General features: G+C 31.6%; 1 protein-coding gene and 1 pseudogene across 2 annotated transcripts; both read left to right on the top strand.

Annotated features, from left to right (window-relative positions):
• Window positions 1–12,534: 12,534 nt before the first annotated feature.
• On the top strand, window positions 12,535–20,972 carry LOC8288703 (annotated as a pseudogene).
• Window positions 20,973–22,494: 1,522 nt separating this feature from the next.
• On the top strand, window positions 22,495–26,211 carry LOC8288702 (G-type lectin S-receptor-like serine/threonine-protein kinase At4g27290). Of its 2 annotated transcripts, none has more exons than XM_048379041.1 (7): window positions 22,495–23,891; window positions 24,121–24,249; window positions 24,576–24,724; window positions 24,813–25,023; window positions 25,119–25,356; window positions 25,434–25,584; window positions 25,741–26,211. In XM_048379041.1, exons 1-7 carry the CDS (start codon window positions 22,625–22,627, stop codon window positions 26,038–26,040), a joined length of 2,445 nt encoding a protein of 814 aa, XP_048234998.1. In that variant the 5' UTR covers window positions 22,495–22,624; the 3' UTR covers window positions 26,041–26,211. The 2 variants fall into 2 exon arrangements, with proteins under 2 accessions (XP_048234998.1, XP_048234997.1); XM_048379040.1 differs by having other exon boundaries at window positions 24,567–24,724.
• Window positions 26,212–26,415: the final 204 nt, after the last annotated feature.

Raw genomic sequence — 26,415 nt, 5'->3', positions numbered from 1 at the left:
AAAATTAAACTAATTGGATATAGAAAATAACTCATTTATTTGTCTAGCATTAAAATTATTCCAATTAAACCAAATAAAAAAATAAAGTTAAAATTAATTTAAATAAAAACTAATTTATTAATTATTATTATTATTATTATTATTAAAGGAAAATTCTGGGTATTACACCGATAACACCAGTTTTTTAGTGATCACGCTTTATTAAAAAATCGACGGTTGAAATTATACGTGATGTTAAGTCGATCGATGACTTGATCGGAGAATCGGAAATTGGATTTGTAGCACCCATACTTAAGAAACTATAATAATAATAATAATAATAATAATAACAACAACAACGATAATAATAACGATGATAATAATAATAATAATAATAATAATAATAATAATAATTATTATTATTATTATTATTATTATTAATATTATTATAATAATAATAATAACTATAATAATAACGATAATAATAAATGTAATAATAATAATAACAATAATAATGGTGATAATAAGATTGTAAGTTTAAATTCTTATTTTCAAATTGGACAATTTAAAAGAGAATCTTAGTGCTAGATAAAGATTAAGGGTTCTATTATTCTATATCTAATAGTTTGATTTTAAATAATTATTTAAGTGAATTATATGAAGGATAAATTACTTTTTATAAATGTCAAACTCAAATTTTCTTCAATACGAATATATGAATTAAATATTATATTTGGAAACTATAATATTTTTATAAAAAAATTATTTGGAAAATGGTAAATTTAAATTAGCAAATGGTATTAGTTTTAATTAAGAATAGTTACTAAATTGATTAATTAAGTTAATTAAATGTTAGGATTAAATTGATATTTTTTTTATAAAAAAGGGGCTAAAAGAAAAGTTGAATTAATTAGTTTTTTTATAAATAATTGTGTCGATAGAGGTATTCTAGTAATTTTTAAATTAAAAACAAGAGTAAATAAGTATTTATATATTTTAGATAATTTTATTTTGGCCTAAAAATAGTAATTAGGAGCCTAATTGAAGTAACCTTTATGAGCTCAAGAGTGTAAAGGAAATCTTTCAAGGTATTAATGGTTGTTAAGTAGAAATTTAGGGACATATGTTGTTATTGAAAGAAAAAGAAAGAAAAGAAAGAAAGAAAAAGAAAGAAGTGAAGAAGAGGAAGAAGAAGCTAAAAGCTTCATTCTTCTTTAATGGCAAATGGGGTTTTAAAGAGAGTTAGAAGCTCAAACTTTAGGAACATGGAGAGTGGAGGACAACGAACAAAGTGGTGGCATTAGCTGGCGGAAATGGTGGTAGTAATGTTAGCGGTGGACAAAGAAATAAAGACTGAAACTTTGGCCTTAGCTAATGGCCATTTCGACCTCAGTTGTAGCAATTTTTATGACAATGGATTCCATATCTTCTAGGCTTTCCATAGACACCAAGTTTGATAATTTTCATGAAATGTGGAGGGAGAAATTGAAAAAGAAAAAGTGGGGTTATTTTAAATTTTTAGAATTTTTCGGCCATTGTCATTAGCTTTAGATGATCAGAAACCATATTTAGGACCTACATGTCGCAAGCTTTCCGATTAGCCTAATTTCTGACGATCAAACTCCACAAAAAAATCAACAGTTGAAACTGCCTGTGATGTATAGGGATGATCATGGGGTTGGATCGAAGAAACAAAAGCTGAATTCATTCTCTATGCATTTTTTCAGTTTGTAGATGTGCTTGAATTGTTGATCGAACTTCGGTGGCCGAAGGCGAGTCGACTGATTTTAGCACACGTCTGAGTAATTCTTTACGCTTAATGATTTTAAAAATTATTAACTAAAATTATATTAGTATTAATTGGAGCAAAATGATTTAATGTATGTACACATCTTTAGAAAATTAAAATGTGTTATGAAAATTGAGCAATGTATTTAATTTTATATAAGTTCTATTATTAGTTGTTTTATAAATATTAAAAATGTGAAGCTAATTCATTAGAATAAATAATTAGTGGACCTTAAAATAATAGTCAGAAATTCTAATAGTTAATTAAATATATATGTAACGACCCGGCACCAGATCACATGAGATATTATCTGTTTTGGCCTTCACCGACCTCACGGTTTTGTCCCTTTGGCGGGTTCGAGAACTTCCCAGGAGGTCTCCCATCCTGGAATTTCTCTGAACTAAGCATGTTTAACTTTGGAGTTCCTACAACTCCACAGCCAAACAACCAAAAGAAACCTCATATGATTAGTTCCAACTCTTTACATATATGTTATCAACCATTCCCCGCCCCATTTTGATGTGTGATTTGATTCATTTATGTATCCCCGTACCTCAGAGTGTTGTCATCCTAGAAGTCTGCCAGAAGCCGCTCCTTGTCCAGGCATCCAATCTTTGCCCCGGTGTTCACTTTCTGCCTTCGTCGGACCGCTCTCTAGGTCATGCTGTCACATTTGTAACGACCTAAAACCATATCACATGAGATATTGTCCGCTTTGGCCTCCCATTGGCTTCATGTAATTTGGTTCCGGGTAGTTACAATATATACGATTGAGATTTTAATCAGAGGATCACTCCATAATTAAATTTGACTGTGTTATTAGTAAATAATTGATATAATGACAGAAGAATATTATACTTTATTAGAATAAATAAATGTAGTAAAATCATCCATTCTGGTTCTGTATTTGTTCAAATAAAATGCTTAGCTAATTCCATGTATCGAACCAAAAATCCTTTCTTCTTTCATCTTTTCGATCTTTCCATTCATTTCCCGTAGGACCTTTTTCCCCTAATTCTTTCTATTCTACCTATGAATAAGTATAATAACTCGCAAATCTAGATCGCCATTGCTTTGATGGAATCCTTTTAATCTGAAAAGTCCTTTTTTTCTCCGATTTTGTTAATCTCAATTGCAAATTTGAATTTGAAACAACCTATCTCATTCAAATAGCGCGCTAAAGTTTTTTATTTTTAATATATTCTATGCATTTCATTACCAAAGAAAAGGGATATTAATAAAGTAAATATCAAATAGAAAAAGAAAGTAATGGAAAAAAATTATCAATTGAATCAAGAATCCAACCATTTTTGAATTCAATGTCGTAGGAAAGAGAAGCCCAATGGAAAGCGAAAGCAACGAATCAAAGAAAGACGAGTTCACGGTTGACCTTAGCATTCCGGCAAACTGGAAAATTTCACCGGAGATGTAGAGTTAGGCCTCCTAATAATAATAATAATTAATTATGCTCCATCCAGAGCTTCGAAACCTGGCTTCTCTAGTATCAAGCGGTGTTTGTTTTCATGCCTTGCATACTGTCGGGATGCTTCTTGAGGAACTCTATAGCAGTCCACAACAGATTAAAGGCGCTCGCTCGTGCTAATCATCTCGTCCGCCCTTTGCTCACTTCTTACATTTAAGTGATTAGAGAAAATAAGTAGAAATTAATATTAGCTATATAATAAATAGAATTATTGGCATGAGATAATTAGTCGAAAAATGCCTAAATTTTGAGAAAGTCGATTGTTGTTTATAAGTACTCAATATTAATTATAATAGTAAAAAAATATTAATGTTAATAAATAAATAAATATGAGTGATAATCATTATTAATCTAGTTATTAATTATTACAAAGGGAAATAATTAGAATGAAAAATTTATGTTCTGGGAAATAATTAGACAGGATAAGCATAATTATCGAGCAATTATGAATGATAGACTACTTGATTAGAAAGAGATTGAATTTGATAAAATCTATTTTTTTAGAGATCTTGGATGAAAAATTATTATAGGTTGTGTTATGTAAATTTTCTTGCAGGTTATGGACCCATTTATGGGAAAAATTAGTTCGAATTATAGGAAAAGTGCTGCCAAATTTTTGATAAAATTAATTAATTTGAATAGAAAGGGAATAAATAAAATTAGGCTAAATTAATGTTAGAATTTAAAGGTAAAATTAGATTTTGCATATTCAATAATAGGCGTTGATTAAGGATTATCAGAAATAGGTTTAAGATTTATTTGTTTATGCATAATTTTTTAGAATTGTGCGTCTGAATAGCAATTCGGAGGAAATTAGAAGAGAAATTAAGTGAAGCTATAGTCGATCGAGTCCTGCATACCCGATGAGTGAATAAATTGAGTGGATAAACCTATAACATCGTATCTTTTCATGATATATTATTTTTATTTAAATTTCTATGAATTGTTGAAATGTTTTTATAAAAAAGTAGTTATTTTAAATATATTTTAAAATCTTAATTTTTTAGAGAAATTAAGAATAGAGAATGGCATTTTTTATTTTACTTTATATGAGATTATAATTAGACATAGTTGGATAAATGGGTATATACTCATTTATATGACTTATGATATCACATCTTAGATGTCAAGTGTCATCATTTTATATTTTCTTTGGAACAATGCTTAGTACACGCATATGCTAGATGGTGCCTTTTAGAGGATTATTGTCTATATGTGTATGACTAGGATTTGCGCTTTGGACTATTAGGTAAGACATCTTTGAACCCAAAGTTACTATGGATCAGTAGGGTATATTTATGAGTGTATATTAGTTTTGACTGAATTATTTAATATATTTGTTATTATTCTTTTGATAAGATATCAAAAATTAATTTAGTGTTGAGATTTTCCAGATTGGTTTCGAGCTTATGTAGATAGTTGATTTTATATCAAAAAAAGGATTTGCAGTTTAGATATATATTCAAGTAGTTCTTATTTAATTAATTTTATAAAATTTTATTTGTCTAGTTAGAATAATTTTTTGTCAAATAATTATATTTAGAAAATAACAATATTTAATCCAGCAAAGAAGTATTCAAGAATAGTATAGTATTGTATGAGTTTTATTTAAATCTTTATTTGTTCCTCTCTATTATTTTCTCCTCTCAACTGAATTATGTAGGATGTTAAGAGTCAAATTAGTTTAGAAGTTATATCAATTAAAGCTTTGTGGTGCTAGATTCCATAGTCCAGAAAAATAAAGATAGAAAATAGATAGTCGAGTCCAGTTTGGGCAGGATCATAACAGGATTCACATTCTACTCATCGTTTTGAATCTTTAGACATGCTCGGATTGTCGATCGAACTCCGGAGAACAAAGGGGAATCTACCGATATAGTACGCTTCTGAATAATTCTTTAGCTTATAGATTTTTGAATTGTTAATAAAAAATATATCAATATTGATGGAAGAAAAATGGATTAATGTATGTATAAATATACCTTTGAGAAATTAAAATCTATATTATTAAAACTTGAGCAAGCTGTTAAAATTTATTAGCTGCTTTATAGATATTATTAATGTAAAGCTGATTAATTAGAATATATGATTTAGCCAAACTTAAAACTATAGTTAGAAATTGTAGTAATTAATTAAAAACATATAATTTGGATTTTATATAAATGATTTGTTTATGAGTAAAATTTGATTTTTGTTATTAGTAAATAGTGGATAAATAATAGAAGAATATTATAATTGGAATTTTAATACTTGTGCAAAATTGAATGGGTGGAACTCATTTAGGTGGATAGAAATATAGAAGAAATTATATTAATGCACTTCTGATTAATAATATTAGAGGTTAAATACTTACTCGATATAGTGAATTAAGTTGAGTATATTTAAAAATAATTAAGTATAATTGTCAAACAAAATAAATAAATTATTATCATTATTAATCTTTGAAATATCTTATGGCAACCAAGAGGGGAGTGAATTAGTTGTTTACAAAAATTAATTTCAATTAAAATTTTTTACTTTGAAAAACTTGAGTATTAAAACCAATATTAGCGAAAGTAATTAATCAAACCAATATGAGAATGCAAGCAACACAAGTAAAATAAAAGAGCTTAGGGAAGAGAAAATCAAACTCAAGAGTTTGTAGTGGTTCGGCCAACTCCTTGTCTACATCCACTCCTCAAACTTCACTTAAGATTTTCACGATCAATGATCCTTTAATGGGTCAAATCCAAATATTTCTAAGCTCACAATCAAACTTCTTACAAGTGTTTTAATGACGAACACTCAAACCCAAGTGTTTTCAATGGCTAACACTCAAATCCAAATATTTTCTATGGATAAAACTCTAACCCAAGTGTTTCCTAAAGACTCACACTCTAATCCAATCTAAGATTTTCAATCTTAGTTACAAGAGCAATTAATCCCTTACACAAGTGCTCAACATAACCTTTTTGAGCTATAAATATAGATATAAATCACTCAATTATCCAATGATTCAAGTCCTCTCTTGAATCTTCAATACAAGAAGAATTTAATAAAGAAATATAGGTTGTTGAGAGATACAACAAATATGGGGCTCAGGTAAATGCTCTTGCTTGTCCTAGAACCATTAGAAATGAAGTTTAAATACTCTTAGATGAAATAGAGCCGTTATACTCTCATTAAATACAAAACTAGCAACCTTTTTAAATGCAGGTTCACTAGTGGGAACAATTCTTCACAACCGTGAACCATTAGCATGAAAAACAAATTTGAGAAACTAGAACCCGTCATGGCCATGAATAATTCTTCATGGTTGGAAAGTCCGCTTTTGCTGCTAAAAGATATTTGATAACTCTATTTTATAAGTATATAATTATGGTTTTATGGTATGTTTATTAGATAATATGCTTATAATGTATAGAGTTGTAATATGATTTAGTTACTTAATTATTATTTATGCGTTTTCAAGTTATTTTAGCAATATCAAGAAAATTTAAAGCTCTTTTTATTATAAATCGACTCTTGGATCGATTTAGGAGAGTGTCAAATGCTGGAGAAGTGGCTTAAGTCACAAAAATTGAAATTTTAAGTTGAACTGACTCACCAACTGGTTTAGAGGAAGAAATTGGGCTAGAACCGGTCGAAGGACTGGTTGAATCTTGAAGAAAACTCGATCTTCTGTTGTGAACTGGCTCATGTGCTTAAAAAGGGTTAGGATCAGATGGAGAATCGGTTCATATCAAGAAAGGAGTTTATGAAAAAACAACAAATTTCAACATTGGTCGCATAAGTTTCGGTAAGGTTTTTCATAGTTGTAAAAGTCCAAAATTGAAAAGCGGTCTTCATCAACTTTCTAGAGAACTTCCTAAATTATAATTCTTTTAGAAGTCCGACTTCATATCAGATTTCTAAAGATGAGAAAACTTAGGTCGAAATCAGATATTATACTATCCATTTTTGTTTGGATTAATCTCAATGTTTGGACTTTATCTAGAGCTAAAGAGGTCTGATTGAGGTGATCCAAAAGCCTAAAATAATATACTTTTCAATGGTTACAACTTTTATGAAGAATTTAAGTCCAAGTTAGATTTTTATAAGGTCTTATAATAGCCTACAATGTAAAAAATAGAGAAAAACACATTTAAGAGTTATATTTAGGTTTTCTTTGTATTTCCCTATAAATACATCATTACAACTTAGGGTTAAAGAGCTATTATTAGTTTGAGGGAGAGACAATTAGTTTTAGAGAGAAAAACACTTTTTAGATAGAGAAAGTGGAAATTACTACAAGATTGAAGGGAGATTTCATAATTCCTTGGAGATTAAAATAGTGTTTTCTCTAACTCTCAATCTTAATTATATTTTCTTTAGTTATTTATTGTGTTTATTGTTTATCTAGTATGAGTAACTAATCTCTCTACTAGAGTGAAGGATGAAGTTTAATGGATTTTTTATTGGATTTCAATGATAATTCTCTTTAGTTCTTGATTTAATCTTCTTGTGCTTATTGTGAAAATTATGACTGATCACCATAGTAATTTTATTCTAGGGGTTGTATAATGGACTGAAATGAGAAGTATAGATCTAGATCTAGATCTAGGAGATTAAACATAGTGATTTTAGATAAAGAAATATATCTAATTGACTATGATTCTTGAATTGTCGTTTAATGGGTTTGATTATGTTTATTGCCTTTGAGAATCGATGATATCTTAATTGAATACAATCTAATAGCTTGAAAGAGTATTGGACTATCTTACGAACAATTGGGTTTAAATATTGAGAATTTGATTTGATATCCATGATGATTTTCATTGAATGAAATCTTGATCTCTAGTGTTTTTAACTATTAAAATTCCATCATTTTCAATAATTTCTTTTATTTTATCAAATTTCTAATCTTTACAATTTGATTTTTTACCTTATACAAGTTTTTAGCAAATATCAATTGAGTTGTCTCTATGTGATCAATCTTGATTCACTATTCTATACTGCAATTACTTATACACTTATAGGTAAAGATATTAGTGATTAATATTGTTAATAGCAACTAATTTTGCTGCCAAAAGATATTATTAACAATGAAAGTGTTATTTTGCTACTAAACGTTGAATATCAATAGCAACTAGTTTTGATGATTAAATATTGAAATTGGTAGTTTGACTTTTTAGAGATGGTTTGAATCGTAGTTGTTTATCTTAAAGATTGATCGAGTTGACTCACCTGAAATCAGGATGAGTTGGAATTTAATATTAGTTTGAGAGCTTGATTATTGATTTTAAAAACTCGAATGGTTTATTTGCAGTAAAAAATAATTTAGGGACAAACGTGGTTTTAACCACAAATGTTAAGGGCCAAAATACGCCTTTTCCATTATTTAAAATTTATAAATATATATTATTTATTTATTAGTCTAGAGTATATTCAAAGATATCTTTTCATTGTATAACTTTTATTTTAAAAGATATTGAAATAAAAAAACTTATATAGTAATTAATATAACTTTGGCCTATTAAACCTTGATAAGTTAAAGCTATAATAAGCTTTTAAAAAAAAAAGATGAATTGATACAAAGAGGATCACAGGTAGGGCTGAGCATGGATTTCGGTGATTTCCGCCCGAACCTAATAAGTGTACCGAAAAATACCAAAATCGAAATAACCGAAAGTTTTTATAATCGAATTGAACCAATCCGAATTTTTTTACTATTACGGTATGGTACTGGTTCTTTAGTAAAAATCGTACCATAACCGTACCAGAACCGATCCGTCCTATATTAATCCGGACCAAACCGTAAAACCGAATTTTTTACATATATTTATTAATAATTATTTATATTATATAAATAATACGTATTAAAAACAACTATAATGTTATAAAATACTTTATACTCTATAAAAAATTATTTTATATTTATCATTTATATAATTGAAGCAATTGTTATCGAAATAAAAAAAATAATACATATTAAAAATAACTATAATATTCTATTATATACTTTATACTCTATAAAAAATATAAGTTATATATATTAATATATCACATAGTATACTAATACTAGTAGTCTAGTATACATACTATAATACTATATTTAAAGTACTTGAAAGCTAGGTGCAAATTGAAGTACTTGAAAGCTAGGTGCAAATTGAAGTACTTGAAAGCTAAGTATACAATTTATTATGGTGAAAATGAGGCAAAAGAACCTAGAAAAAATAGTGAAAATAGCTTTAGAGTTAATGGTGGATGAATACAAGATAATTAAGGATCAACTATATATAGGTGAGGTTGTAGGGAGCTCAGAGAAATCTGCATATGATAATGGGCCAAGCGATACGGAAACAGAAGAAGAGATTGATGAGTTCTTTTTAGAGGAAGAAGCACAGCAGAATTTGTCTAAGATATCTGAGTTAGATAGGTACTTCGAAGAATTTGCAGGAAACTTCACCATTGATTTCGATATCTTAGCATAGTGGAAGGTGAATTCAATAAGGTATCCTATCTTGTTCAAGGTTGCATACGATGTATTGGCTATCCAAGCTTCAACAGTAGCCTCTGAATCTGCATTTAGTACTGGAGGACGAACTCTAGATCAATATCGAAGTTCTTTACTTCCTACAACAGCGGAGATCCTCATTTGTTGTTAAGATTGGCTTAGAAGTTAAAATAAACCTATCCAACTAGAAGAATTAATAGAGGATATTGAAAGCATAGAGTCAGGTAACATTTCTTTACTTCTTACATATGTTTGTTTATTATTGATGTTGTTAAGTTTTATTGACATAATTTTTTACTTTTATTGTAAAAATTATTCAAGATCCTGAAATTGGTGAGTTTCTTACACCAAGATTAAATGTGGGGTGCTAATTTTGAGTGGAAGTAATAACATTCCTTTGCTAATTTTGGACATGTATTTTAGTGCTAAATAAAGTTTGTAAATTTATTTATTTTAATGATTGCATCTGCAAAATATTTTTATGCTAGCAGTAACATATATTTTAATGGTTTGTATTTGAATATTGAATGAATTATTATATTTGCAAGTGATTGAATTGCAAAACAGGTTGTTCAAGAATGTAATTGCAATTCTAATTCATATTTTCATGCTACTTTTTGTAGATTGGTAATCATATTTTCTCTAAATGTATTTGATTAAAAATGATATTAAAGTTGTATTTTTTAAATTTTTTAGAATCAAAAATAGCACCGAACCGAACTGTATTTAACTGTAAAATTGATATAATACGGTATTGTATCCTTTTATTTTTGGTACGATACTGATACCTTCAATTTTAAAATAATCGACGTTTGGTATGATATTGGTGATTTATAGATAACACCTAGTCACACGTATATCTCAGTTGATTTCCACAGCGCCAATATAATTCATCCCATAAGCTTTCAAATCGAAAGATATGATTTGTTACAGTTAATAATATTTGTCCATAGTTTGCAATATGTTTTCCGTCCTATTAAGACTTCCTTTCTCCTCATTGATTGTTACATCGTTGGGGATGTCAAAAGACTGAGAATTATAACTGATAATAACATGCAAACCTTTTCTGTATCGGCTTCATATACCATTTATTAAATTTAAATTGTATATGTTTAATCTATTATTAGTCAAATTTTATTTATATATACTTTTTAAATAAATAGTGAAATTTTAATTTTTAAATTAAAGAATATTTATAAAGAAAGAAATAGCATTTATCCGTGCAATATGCAAATAACGACTGATTTAAATAAATAAAGTTGAATTAAATTTTTTAATAACTTTGACATATAGAAATATTGAATCTTTAACGCTAATTGATATATTAACTAATCAAATAACCTTTCTAAATAAATGATGAATCTAATTTTAAAAATTAACATATTAGTTATTTACTATTAATATATTGACTAAAATATTAGAAAAAATAAAAAATATTAAAATATTAAGACTTCAATTAAGAGAACAATTCTAAGATATTAGAATTGATATGATATCATTAATTATCTAATTTATTAAATTTTTATTATATATATTCAATTATTATCAAAATTTTACGTATAAATTTCTTAGATAGAAAAGTGCACACTTCAATTTTACAAATTGAAAAGCATATCTGCAAAGAAAATAATAGTACAGTTTGCGGATATAGTCGGAACGTAACTTGTTTAATAGTTGTTTAATAATTGGAATGTAAGCAATGAAAAAATTATTTTATATTAATTAGTATAATATAATAAAATATAAATTTACTTTCTTTTTAAATATCAAGAAATAAATAGTATAATATGAAGAAAAATAAAGTAGCAGAAATCAAATATTAATTATCCCTAAGTTTTATAGTTTAGATATAAATATTATAATTTGGATCGATTCTCTTAAACTATATGGTATTTTGAGCAAGCTAATTCAAAAATTTATTTCAACTTATAATTTTTTAAATCGAATCAAAACCGAATTATAAGAATAACAGAAAAAGAACGGCTCCCTTCGATTTTTCCGTTTTTCTCACCCTAATCAGGAACACAGGAGAGAACGAATTAAAGCACCATGATTCATTTAGTCAACCGGATTTGTCTGCCAAAAAAATCCATACATTCTTGTAGCCAAAATTCACGTCCCCACCATCATTTGTTTCTGGGTTTATGAAGAAAGTGACAGACTCAATATACCAGTCATCACAGCTTTCGATTTTGGCATTATTGTTTTATTCTGCTTCTTCTTCTTCATATTGCTAAACAATAACCTGCACTGGACTAGACGCTATTAACCAAACCAGATTTTATGTGATGGAGGGACTCTTATTTCAGCAAGGGGAAATTATGAGCTGGGATATTTAAGTCTTACAGATCCAAAACGAAGATATTATTCAAAGAATCAGAAATTGTGCAGCTTTTGAAAAGGAAATATTGTTATAAGCGATATTTTTACGGAAATCAGAACTTGCGTATAAGATTGCATAGAAAAAGAAAGACAGATAAAGATGATGCAGATTGAAAACAGACCATGTAGCATTACAAACTACTCGGTGTTTATGGTGACTTCTCAAGGCAGTTTGAAAATTCTTTCAATATCTGTGTGAATGCTTGAAGAATATTAATAAGTGGAAGCAGAAGTCCAAGTTCTATCATTTATTACGAAGTATATAATTGTGAGTACAATTGAGTTCACTATCAAGTTTAATTTCTTGACTCTCTCAAGTCAATTACCGATAAAGCTTATAAGTCGTAAACCAAGTTATATTATATACTCTTTGTCAATTTATTTAACAGATTTAAATTTCTGAATTTTAGTTAAGGAGAGAAAAAAATGGGAGGCTTTGTGGTGCTTTTATTGTACTTCTTTTTAGTCTCCATCATTAGAACCTCCACTTCACTAGATAGGATTAATCCAGGACAATCCATAAGAGATGGTGAGACTACAGATTCAACAGGTGGAAGATTTGAACTTGGACTTTTCAGTCCTGAAAATTCCAAAATGAGATTTGTGGGAGTGTGGTACAAGAACATATCTCCGCAGACGGTTGTATGGGTTGCCAACAGATATCTATACTTTCCAATACTATGGGAGCCTTAAACATCACTACCCAACGAATTCTACTTCTTACCAATAGCTCAAACAATTCCTTTTGGTCATCAAATGTACCGAACTGTAAAAGATCTAGTAGCTCAGCTCTTGGAGACCGGAAATCTTGTTGTCAGAGATGAAAATGACACTAATCCAGATAGCTACCTGTGGCAGAGTTTCGATTATCCATGTGACACCTTGCTTCCAGGAATGAAATTGGGAAGAAACTTGATTACTGGTCTTAACAGGTTTATGTCATCCTGGAAAATCACAGAAAATCCAGATCAAGGAAAATTTTCCTTAATCTTCAATCCTCATGGTTACCCACAGCTAATTCTTTACGAAGGAAGTGAAATAAAGTACGGAATTGGTTCTTGGAACGGAGAAACTTTTACAGGGGCTGTGGGGAAGGCGAATTCAATTTTCACACGTCGATTCATAAACAACGAAAATGAGGTCTACTACGAATATGAGCCTTCAAACTCTCCAGTTGTTTTAGACTCTGGAATGCGTCAACTAACTTCTTAAGCATAATATGCACTTACATCGCTTGCAGATAAATTGCAGAAGAAAAGGAACTTTGGTAGGAAGCAAGTTGGAATAATTAGTGGCTCGGCTATTTTCATAACCTGCATAATGATCATCTTTTACTTGTGGAGGAGAAATATCAGAAAACAAGGTAAAATAACTAAAACAACCATACAAGTGATGTAGGTTTTAGGGGAGAATAATATAAAGGCCTAATTATAAATTAGATTATGGATTTTACAATTTTAAACAATTTTATTCAATTATTTTAAAATTTTAAAATAAACATGTATTTTTTAATTTATTTTCAAAAATATGTTTCTATAATAATTTTTAAATTTTCAAGATAAAAAAAATTGATATGGGAAGTCGTTATGTTTATTAAAGAATAATAATTATGAATCAGCAAAAATAGTTTATCATAAACATAATAATATGACCATTAAATTTATATTCTTTCACATATTTTTATATCTAAATGCAACTATTTTTTTTATTGACTCGCTAATTTTTTTGTTAGAAAGTAGAATTGACTTGCCACGTTATTTTTCTCATTGTATTAAAAATTGTTATTGAAAAATATTTTTAAAAATAAAATGAAAGCATATATATTTATTTTAAAATCTTAAAATAATTGATTAAAATTGTTAAAAAGTGTAAAGTTCAATATTTTAATTAGTATTAAGCCTAATATAAATAGTCACTGAATTTTATATTTAGTTTTATTTTAGTCACAAAATTTTAATTTGTTTCATTTTAGTAATCCAACTTTAATTTTATTTCAATTTATTCACTTTGCAAATAAAAAATTGATACGTGGTAAAAATAACTAATAAGAAAAGTATATTTAAGAAAAAAATAATGTGTCATATCAATTTTTATTAGTAAGGTGATTAAATTGCAAACAGAATTAAAGTTGAATGATTGAAATAAAGTAAAGTAAAATTTTGTAACTAAAATGAAACTAAGTGTAAAGTTCAGTGACCATTTATATTATTATCCTAAATTTTAGATTTAGATTTGACAGCCTATTAGTAGTTTCGGATATATCCTTGTCTAATTAACGTAGTGTACATAAATGTGAGGAGAATCATAAATGTGATGATAGGAAGGAAGTCGTGGGGTTACTAACATTTAATTTGAAGACAATATTTGATGCCACAAACAATTTTTCAAGCATCAACAAGCTGGGACAAGGTGGCTTCGAACCGGTTTACATGGTGAGATTATTAAGTTTGCTAATGATTATTTGGGGTAAAATATAAAACTGCCTAATGTATGTCAATGATGATTTAGGGTATATTGAAAGATGGAAAAGAAGTAGCAGAGAAGAGGCTTTCAAAAAGTTCTGGCCAAGGATTGAACGAGTTCAAAAATGAAGTAATATTGTAGATTTTAAGAAGCTGTATTTTTATTATATGATGGAATTCTAATTATTTACAACTGTTGCTTGATATATATACAAGATGAAATCCTACTCTAATGGTTGCATTCTAATGTATACTTCTCAATGTGGAAAGGTTGAAGTGACCTTTCCTGCAAACTCCCTTTTTACTTGTAGGTCTATGATGAACTGTCTGCACAAGCAATCTAGCTTGTGCAGCCTCTGAGACCACAGTCTTGTCCTTTCTTCTTTCAACACTCCCCCTCAAGATGGGTTCATATAAGTTTATTGAGCCCATCTTGCTGAGAATTGAGTGATGCGTTTGTTTGTCAAGTGCCTTTGTAAGGATGTCTGCTAGTCGGCCTTGGCTCTTGATATAAGGAGTTTCAATTTCTCCCTTTTGAACTTTTTCCCTGATGAAGTGGCAATCCACTTCAATGTGTTTAGTTCGTTCATGAAACACAGGGTTTGATGCAATGTGACGGGCAGCTTGGTTATCACAATGCATCGTCATAGGTCTATTATTTTCAACTTTCATGTCTTTGAGGACTTGCTTGATCCAAATGAGTTCACTAGCTGTAGATGCAATTGCACGGTATTCAGCTTCTGCGCTAGATCTTGCAACAACGCTTTGCTTTTTACTTTTCCATGTTACCAAGTTTCCTCCTACAAAGACACAAAAACCAGTGGTTGACTTTCTGTCACAGCTTCCAGCCCAATCTGCATCAGAAAAACCAACTACAAAATTAGAATTCTTATTCTTCATCCATATTCCCTGTCCTGGAGTTCCTTTTAGGTATCTGAGAATCCTATCTATAGCTTCTAGGTAACAGGTGCAAGGGGCATGCATGAACTGGCTTACCATACTTACTGCAAATTATATGTCATGTCTAGTGACAGTTAGATATATTAATTTTCCTATCAAGCTTTGATAATGTCCTATGTTGGCTAGAGGTTCTCCATCTTCCAGATTGAGTTTGACTTTGGTTTCCATAGGAGTGTTGGTAGGTTTAGCCCCCAATTTTCCAGTTTCTTTTAATAGATCAAGAGTGTATTTCCTTTGACATAGGAATAAACCTTTCGTAGACTTTGCCATTTCTATGCCTAGGAAATAAGAGAGCTGCCCAAGGTCCTTAATATCAAACTCTTTCTTTAAACTTTATTTGACATCCTTAATACCTTGATCATCATTTCCTGTTATTATGATATCGTCAACATATACTAGAATAATGATAGTGTGTGTGTGATTGTATTTAACAAACATAGAGGAGTCAGAATCGCATTTAGTAAAACCAATTTTTAATAGAAAGAGGCTTAGTTTGGCATACCATGCTCTTGGAGATTGTTTAAGGCCATAGATAGCCTTTTTTAGCCTACATACCAGGGAAGCATCTGTGGCTGATTCGTGGCCAGGGAGGAGAGTCATATAAACTTCTTCTAGATTTCCTTGTAAAAAGGCGTTCTTGACATCCATTTGGAATAAGCTCCACCCTTGATTGGTTCCAACTGAAAGAAGAATTCTGACAGTGTTCATCTTGGCAACCGGAGCAAACGTCTCTTGGTAATCAACTCCGTAAGTTTGAATGAAGCCTCTGGCGACAAGTCTGACCTTGTATCTCTCAATAGTCCCATCACTGTTATACTTTATTTTTTATATCCACTTGCATCCAACGAGTTTCTTATTTGCAGGAAGAGGTACAATATTCCAAGTGTCATTCTTTTCTAAAGCTCGAAGTTCTTCTTTCATAGCCCTACACCTTTAGGGGAGGTTGAGTTTGACGAGTGGACCTTCTCAAGGTGATTGCTTCCTCTTGAGGTTGAGGTTGGATTTGGGGTTGAATTTCAAAGGTTGTATCTTCAATTGTATTATCTCCCCCTTAAGGAATTGACCTTGAGACTGGAGACGGCTCCCTCTGTAGAGAATTCTGAGTAGGGCTGCTAAGATAAAAATCAAAGTTAGGCGAAAATAATAACGTGCATGGCCCATGAGGATTACTATGATTTCGAGTGGTGTAATAAGGAATAGTCTCAAGAAATGAGACATCTCAAGAGATGTAGGTTTTATGAGTATAGGGGTCATAACATTTATACCATTTTTTAGTGGAGGAATATCCTAAAAACAGGGTTTTGACAGAATTTTTATCTAGTTTGTGTTGACGATTGATATGAACATAACAAACACAACCAAAGACCCTGAGGTGACTTAATTCAATTTTTCTACCTTTGAGAACCTTTAGGGGACTTAAATGCTTTAAAGTGGTAGTGGGAAGTCTATTAATCAGGTAGGCAGCAGTTAAAAGGGCATCCGACCAAAAAATCGACAGGACATTATTTTGAAAAAGGAGAGTACGAACGACATTGAGAAGATGTCTATTTTTACGTTCATAAATACCATTTTGTTCAGGAGTATTGATACAAGTGGTTTGATGAACAATCCCTTTTTGTTTAAAGAATGTAGAAAAATTTTGGTTTATGTACTCCGTGCCGTTGTTGGAGCGAAATTTTTTAAAGTAGCATTATATTGGTTTTTTGGATGAAATTATAGAATTCTTGGAAACGAGAAAAAGACTTCATTTCTTCCTTTTAGTAAATAAACCCAGGTAGTATGAGAATAATCGTCAATAAATGTGATAAAATATCTAAAATGATTATAGGATGTAATAGGGGCAGGTCCCCAAACATCGAGTGTGTTTAAAAAATTTACACACATCACAATGGCTGGAATTTAAGTTATAATGAAATAATTTATTCAAAACATTGTCGGAGGGATGGCCAAACCGTTGATGCATTAACATGCCTTGGTAAGGGTTTGTTGACAAAAAAAATTTCTTGGGTGGAGCATGGAGGTAGTAGAGGCCATTTTCTAGTTTTCCCTTACCAATCGTCTTCCCGGAAATTCGATCCTGAAATATGACAGAAATAGGTGAGAAGATAACATTGCAGTTTAAATCACAAGTAATTGTACCTATAGATAACAAATTAGATTTAAATTCAGGCAAATATAAAATATTTTCAATGTAAGAGTCAAGTAAATTTGAAGTGCCATATCCTTGAATTTTGACTTTATCTCCATTTGCAACAGTCACATGGTGGGAATTGGAAACAAAATTAATTTTTTTGAAGTTTTTTGGATCCCAGATCATGTGATCTGTTGCCACTGAGTCAATAATCCAAGTATTTTGACGAGGTTTTAAAGAATTTTGTAAGGAATTTAAAGCAGTTTGAACCGAACCTGACCCGTCGAGTTGAGTTGACCCGAACCTGTTGGGTTGGAGAACCAAGGCCTGTAATTGGGCTAACATTTCGGCCACTTGGGCTTGCTGCTTCTGCTGGGCCTGGAGGGCCTGTTGGGTCGGATGGGCCGGCTGGGCTTGGCGGCTCTACTGGGCCTGACCCGGAGGTATTATAACCGGGTCTTGTCCAGTTCAGATTTTCGGGGTTGGGTTGCTCCCTTGGGTCGGGTTGATGTAACCCTAGGGAGTCGGGTCGGGGCGTCATATAACTATCCGCATATGACGCCGAGCCCCCATAATCCCTTTTTTCCCTAGGGTTTTCCTCGAGCCTTCTTCTTCCTCCTCTTCTCGCCCCTTCACCGCTCCCCCTTTCCCAACCTCGGGTTGGCTTGAGCTGCGGGTGTAGGTGCGAGTAACGACGTGATTGTGATCCTACTTCTTGCAGTGATCGCATCGCTCGATCGTGCTTGCCCCTCCCCCTGTTTGGCTTCCTTCGGTGAGATTGAGGCGACACGATGCGAAAGGTTGACTTTCAGTGAGATCGAGTGAGGCCGAAGGGTTCATTAGAGTCCTTCGAGTCTCCTCGCATTGCACAATCGCCATGACAGTGTCAATTTTTGGTAAGTCCGTGGATAGGAGGATCTGAGACCTTAAGCTTTCATAGCTTGAGTCTAGTCCTCCCAGGTAGGTGTATACCAGATCATTTTCTGCTCTTCTTTGAATTTCCTTTGCATCTGTTGATGGAGGTAAGTAACTTTGAAGCTCTTCCCATCGAGTTAATATTTCTGTTGCATACTGCGAACTTGATTTTGTGCCCTGAGTAATTCTTGCTAATTCTTGTTTTCGGTTAAAGATATGGGCAAAATTCTGTTGAAGGCCATAAAGGCTTTTTACTTTATCCCAGACTATTTTTTATGAATCCAGTAGCATACAGAGCCTTGCAATTTGCGGCTCCATAGTGCTGGTGAGCAACGATATGACCATGTGGTCTGACGTTTGCCATTCTTCCAGTTTCTCGAGCTCATGCTCTGTCGGGGCTTCTGGTCTTTCAGGCTTTGGCTTTGGCTTTGTGCCTGTGATAAAGCCAAGCTTCCTTCTACCACTGAGACCAATATAGACCGATATGGACCATTCGAAATAATTCTGATTTCCTTTGAGAATGATGCTGGTTAATTTGTGATCTCTTTGTGACATGTTGGTGGGTAAATGATGATTACAGGATGGTAACCTGCTCTGATACCATATAGATTTTAAGAAGCTGTGTTTTTATTATATGATAGAATTCTGTTTACAACTGTTGCTTGATATATATACAAGATGAAATCCTACTCTAACGGTTGCATTCTAACGTATACTTCTCAATGTGAAAAGGTTGAAGTGACCTTTCCTGCAAAGCAGGAAAGGTTGCCCCCTTTTTACTTGTAGGTCTATGATGAACTGTCTGCACAAGCAATCTAGTTTGTGCAGCCTCTGAGACCACAGTCTTGTCCTTTCTTCTTTCAAAAAATATTAATAGTCAGACTTCAGCATCGTAATCTTATAAAGCTTCTTGGTTGCTGCACCCATGAAGATGAGAAAATGTTAATCTATTAATACATGCCTAACAAAAGCTTGGATTTCTTTATTTTTGGTCTGAACCTATCTGATTTAACAATATTATTGTTTTCAAATTCATATTATAGTTTTGTACTGTTGTTATTAACTCAAGAAAATAACAATAACTTGTATGAGTATTCGGTCAGATAAAATGAGAAGCAAATTACTAGATTGGCATAAGCGGTTCCAAATCATTGGTGGAATTTTTCGAGACCTTTTTTATCTTCATCAAGATTCTAGACTAAAAATCATCCACCGACATCTCAAAGCCGGTAACATTTTATTGGATAATAAAATAAATTCAAAAATTTCAGATTTTGGCATTACAAGAACATTTGGAGCTGATCAAACTAAAGCAAATACAAATAGAATAGTGGCAACCTAGTAAGTATCTTTAAACTTGTTCCATTAAATCGTTTGTATGTTTAGAGAAAGTTTTCTTGACGATGATTTTTTTGCAGTGGGTATATGTCGCCCGAATATGCAATGAATGGACACTTCTCAATCAAATCTGATATCTTTAGTTTTGGTGTCTTGGTTTTGGAGATTATAAGTGGAAAGAAAAACTGGGGCTTTTGTCACCAAAACCACAATATTAACCTTATTGTGCACGTAAGCATTTATATAGTAGCTTGTTAATGTTTAACCTTGTCACATTAGATGGCGTTTTTTCCTTTCAGTCCCATGAAATGCCATGCAATATTTTATGGAAACTCTTGTATGTTATAACAACTGAATGATAAATGCCATATCCAGGTTAGGGAATATAGACGAATATTCTTTGTGATAGGGAAATGAGGGAACTAAATGGACCATGAGAATGTTCTGTCATCTTAATTCATAAAACATCAATTTATTGATATTTTATCACTAAATTTGATTTGATGCAATTAGCTTAGTTCCGATAACTTTTTTTTATTTTTTGAGGGTTCATTACTGGAACTAAGTTAATGACTTATACTTGTAACACTATCAAACTTTGATGATAATAGGCTAGGAAAAAGAATTGACCTTTATGACTGCTTGTCTACATGCCTGAGATAATCATGAAAGAGTAATTCTGATGAGCCCTGAGCAAGAAACATACATATAGGCTTTCCTTTCTGTATAATATTTTTTTTGTTGCATCCAGCGTCACATTCACCATATGTTTACTAATTAAAAGCTTGCAATGTTTTCAGGCATGGAAGCTTTGGATTGAGAGGACACCACTGGAACTAATTGATGAATGTCTAACTGATAAAATCAATCTATCTGAAGTGTTAAGAAGCATTCATGTGGCTCTATTATGTGTTCAACAAAAACCGGAATATAGGCCAAACATGTCACTCTACAGTTCTTATGTTTGGCAGTGAAAATCAATTGCCTAGGCCAAAACAACCTGGTCTTTTCATGGAAGCCCTCCGTCTGAAGCAGTTACTACAAGGAACAACCATTAATTTTTCTCTACTAATGAAGTCACTTTTACAATGTTGAAAGCACGATAGATAGGCATGTTGATTGCATCAAACAACCAAAACTCTGTTAAATTAATACCAGAATGTTGTAAGATATTCCAGGAAACTAGTCATTTCTATATTGTGCATTTTTCTTTTTTTATGCGTTAGAAGCTTGAGAATAAAGTTGTCAAATATATACATTCATTTAAATAAATTACATAGCAATCGTAAATACATACCCAATTGCAAGCTGTCAAAAGCAAAATCCCAACCATCGTTGTTAACTTCTTCTATATGTATATATCATGACATGAAATCTTATCTATCATAAAAGAAACAAAGTGAAAAACTTAATAATGGATTTGAGTGGCGTAAAGTCTTGAATGTAGTTTTCGTGTGTTGAATGGGAAGAAAAATATGCCTTAAAAAGACAAATTTGATTGTCCCCACTCCTCGCCATTTATAGGTTTTGTTTTCCTTTTTCTCCACTTGAAGTTTGGTCCAGAGCAATTCAAACTTTTGTGTGGGACCAATACCTACAAATTTAGTATGTAATTTCAGTAATGAAATAGGAGTATCATTGATACAGAAATATAGTAGCTACGTTCTTAGTATATACAACATAATTAATAAAAAAAATAATATAAATATTTTATATTTTAATATTAAATAAAATATATAATATTTTATTATTTAAAATTAAAAAATATATATCAATCATTTATCAATTTGGTATATAGATAAAGACATATATCAAATCTAGATAAAAATATGTGTCAATCGTCTAAATATTAATTCCAATTCTAAAACATAATATATTAATAATAAATTAATTTTTTAATTAGATAATAATTATTTTTAAAAATATCATATTAATTATATTTTAATATTATATTAATTAATAAATTAATTTTTTAATTAGATAATAATTCTAATTTTAAATTTTAAATATTATATTTATTAATAAATTAATTTTTTAGTTATATATAACTTCTAATTCTAAAAATGATAACATCAATTATATTGATAATATTAATTTATATAATATTAGAATCAATTAATAATTTTTTAAATAATTTTTATATTAGTATACTAATAAAATATTAAAAATAATAAATATATAATTTATTATTTTTAAATAATAAATAAATATTAAATATTAAAAAATTTATTAAATCTAATTTGTACATTTTAATTTATTATCATATAATAACAATGCGCAAGCACCAATTTTTATTAAGATCAGATCAAGTATCTAAAACACCCGCTGGATTGTCATCACTCTCCACGTACATAATCGCCACATGTTCTGTTGTTTAACCTATCACGACTACAGGAGAGCAGCATTCAAACCCCAATAATTGATTTAGTCAATGCGTGTGTCAGTCAACGGTGCTGTCTGCCCAAAAAAATAAAAAGAAAAAAATTAGAAAGAAAACCATTATTACCCTCTCGTAGTCAAATTTCATGTCCCCACCACCACTATACTTTTCTTTCTTGCTTCTCATTGCACATTGTCAACGAGTCAAATACAGTGCAGTAAGAAATGGCGTCTCCTTTTTAGCTTTCCTAGCTAAATGTTTCCCTTCATGTTCGTAGCTACATCGTTTCTTTCTGGGTTTTTTTAAGAAAGCGACGAACTCAATATACCAATGAGAGCTTTCGGTTTTAGCATTGGTTCATTCCGCTTCTTCTTCATTTTGCTAGCAATAACTTGCAGTGCACTAGACACTATTAGCCCAAACCAGCCCTTAAGTGATGGAGGGAGTCTTGTTTCAGCAAATGGAAATTATGAGCTGGGGTTTTTAAGTCTTACAGATCCGAGACGGAGATACTTGGGATTATGGTACAGGAAAATATCTCCTCGGACAATTGTATGGGTAGCCAACAGAGAAACTTCACTTTCCAATACCACAGCAACCCTGAATATCACTAGCCAAGGAAATCTTGTCCTTCTCAATAGCACAAATGATCTTGTTTGGTTATCAAATACATCAAGAATAGCAAAGAATCCAGTTGCACAGCTTTTGGATACAGGAAATATCGTTATAAGAGAAGCAAATGATAGTAAGAACTATCTGTGGCAGAGTTTTGATCATCCGGGCGATACAGTACTTCCAGGAATGAAGGTGGGAATAAACTTAGTAACAGGTCATGAGACATTTCAGTCATCTTGGAAAAGCATAGACGATCCTGCTCTAGGACAATTTTCTTTTCACTTGGATACTCGTGGCTATCCGCAACTTCTCCTTAAGAAAGAAGATAGAGTAGTATACAGAGCAGGGTCATGGAATGGACTACGTCTAACAGGGACTCCTATACTTAGGCTTGATCCTGTATTTACTTATGAATTTGAGATAAATGCTAAGGAGATATATTTCAAATTTGATGTCCTAAACCTTTCAATTTTTTCAAGGTACGCTTTGAGTCCTACTGGCCTAGTGCAGCGCTTGTCATGGGATGATAGAGCTCAAGATTGGGTTACAATTGCTACAGCACAGACAGATCAGTGTGAAAATTATGCTTTCTGTGGTGCAAATGCAAGTTGTGAGATAAATAATTCTCCAATATGCGTATGCCTAGATGGGTTCACGCCGAAAACTCCCACAGATTGGAATATGCAGGTTTGGTCAGATGGTTGTGTTCGAAGGACTCCACTAGATTGTAGTAAAGATGGGTTTGTGAAGCGTACGGGGGTTAAATTGCCTGATACATCTTCTTCTTGGTATGATAAGACTATTGATCTTAAGGAATGTGAGAGATTGTGCTTGAGGAACTGCTCTTGTAGTGCATATTCAAATTTAGATATAAGAAATGGTGGAAGTGGCTGCTTGATTTGGTTCAATGATTTGATTGATATAAGAGGCGTACCTGCTGGTGGTGAAGACCTCCATATAAGGGTGGCTTCTTCAGAATTACGTATGTTCTTTCCTCGATACTTAGTTCATGGAGAAGTTAAGATTAGAACATAATGAGACTCTTTTCTGCAGAAAATACCTGTGGTGTTTGCTCTGTTGGAGATTTCTAGTACAAATTTGTTGAGAACAAATTTCTCGTGCCTTTCTTACCTTCGTGCCTAGCAGAAACATTGCAATAGTTATGAATCTGTCTTGAATTTAGTGCACTAACAATACTCTTGTGCTTTCAGCTAAAACCAAGAAGAAAGAAGGATCATTCGGTAAGGTGAAAGCAGGACTCATCGCTGGCACTGCTGTTATAGTGATCATCAGCATGATAGTGGGATTTTACATGTGGAGAAGAAATTTTAGAAAACAAGGTAAACAGACTACAAAATGAACACTGAAGATGCAGATAGAATTGACTGTTTCCTGATATTTCACTGTAGACTTTTGAACTGGTTATATAAATCAGAAGCTGTATAAAATTTGGTAAATTAGCTATTCTTTATGGTAACAAATACATGTGTATATTTAAAACAAGAAACAGAAAGTGTAAGGTATTGAACTCTAAATAATTCTTTCAATCTACAAATATCATGAATTGAAAGCTATGATTTGATGGAATATACTATCCACTTGTGAAGGCTTTAGATCAAGACAATGTAATCAGTTGATTAATTATGACTATTCTTAGGAATAACAGAAGGCAGTCATATACAAGAGTATGAAAGCAAAGATGCAAAGGAAGGCATGGAGTTGCCAGTTTTTGATTTAAGTACAATAATCAAAGCAACAGATGATTTTGCAAGCTACAACAAACTTGGTGAAGGTGGTTTCGGAATTGTATATAAGGTAACATGAGAATATGCACCTGAACGGAGAGCTATATCTTGCATCTGTACAAGATCTGTTAACTTGTCTAGGAAATGATTAATTTCAGGGTACATTAGCTGATGGGCAAGAAATAGCAGTGAAAAGGCTTTCAGAAAGTTCAGGACAAGGATCGACAGAGTTCAAAAATGAGGTTATCTTGATCTCTAAACTTCAGCACAGAAATCTTGTTAAACTTCTTGGCTGTTGCATTCAGAATGATGAAAAAATGTTGATCTATGAATACATGCCGAACAAGAGCTTAGATTTTTTCATTTTTGGTTAGACCCTCTCTTGCTTAAGTTCATTTTTTTTTCAATATCTATCTTATTGCTTGTTCTTCGCTAAACCAATTGCACAATTTGCTATTGATCAGATCCTACGAAAAGAAAATTACTTGACTGGGATCAGCGCGTGCACATTATTGGTGGAATTGCTAAAGGGCTCCTTTATCTTCATCATGATTCTAGATTAAGAATTATTCACAGAGATCTCAAAGCCAGCAATGTGTTGCTGGATAAAGACATGAACCCAAAAATTTCAGATTTTGGTATGGCTAGAATGTTTGGTGGAGATCAAACTGAGGCAAATACAAAGAAAGTTGCTGGAACATAGTAAGTACATTAGTACGTGTTAGATTGTTTCTGACAGAATATCTACCAAACCAATTTAAATCATTGCTATTTCGCAGTGGTTATATGTCTCCTGAGTATGCTGTGGATGGCCTTTTCTCAATGAAATCTGACGTCTTTAGCTTCGGTGTCTTAGTCCTGGAGATAGTAAATGGGAAAAAGAACAGAGGATTCTTCCATCCAGATCACAACCATAATCTTCTTGGACATGTAAGAACCATGCTCATATTTGGTTAATAGGGCTCTGACTTGAAATTCATAGCTGTGGGCACGGCTCTCCAGTAACATTGAGCCAAACTCAATATTTAGCTATAGAACAATGTATTGTGTTCAACAAACTTATGATGTCCGGTTCTTGAATTTCAGGCATGGAAACTATGGATAGAAGAGAAGGCACTGGAACTAGTAGACAAAACGCTGGATTCTTATGCTTTACCCGAGATACTGAGATGCATTCATGTGGGTCTGTTATGCGTGCAACAGCGACCGGAAGACAGGCCAAATATGGCATCTGTGATTGTAATGTTGAGCAGTGAGTGTTCATTGCCAGAACCAAGGCAGCCAGGATTTTTCACAGAAAGGAATATGCCTGATGCAGGAGAGTCTTCATCGAGTAAGCTTATATCAGCTAATGAAATGAGTGCCACAGTGCTAGAGCCACGTTGAAGGACATATATATTTCCAATCCATTCGATATGTAACTAGGGTTAAAGAAAAGTTCAGCTAGGGTTAAAGAAAAGTTCAGCTAGGATTAAGTAGCAGAGATCTATATACCCTTTGATCTAGCCAATGTATCTATCTATATACACTACAATTGTGTAGTAATTTTTTTCACAATTTTGCAGTGTTTATATTACCAATAGAACCTATACACATAAGAAAATAAGAATTCCTATTGTCGGTACCACAAACATAAATTATTATTTATTCATATATATTTACATTTTATAAACTAACTTTTAAATAAATTTAATCTATCACATCATAAACCGAACAAATTAAACCACTAAAAAATCGACTGAAATAAAACTGAAAAATAGA

This window comes from Ricinus communis, chromosome 9, assembly GCF_019578655.1.
Source record: "Ricinus communis isolate WT05 ecotype wild-type chromosome 9, ASM1957865v1, whole genome shotgun sequence".
NCBI lineage: Eukaryota > Viridiplantae > Streptophyta > Magnoliopsida > Malpighiales > Euphorbiaceae > Ricinus > Ricinus communis.
Note: the sequence above shows the minus strand (reverse complement) of the source record. Positions and strands in the feature narration are given on the sequence as shown.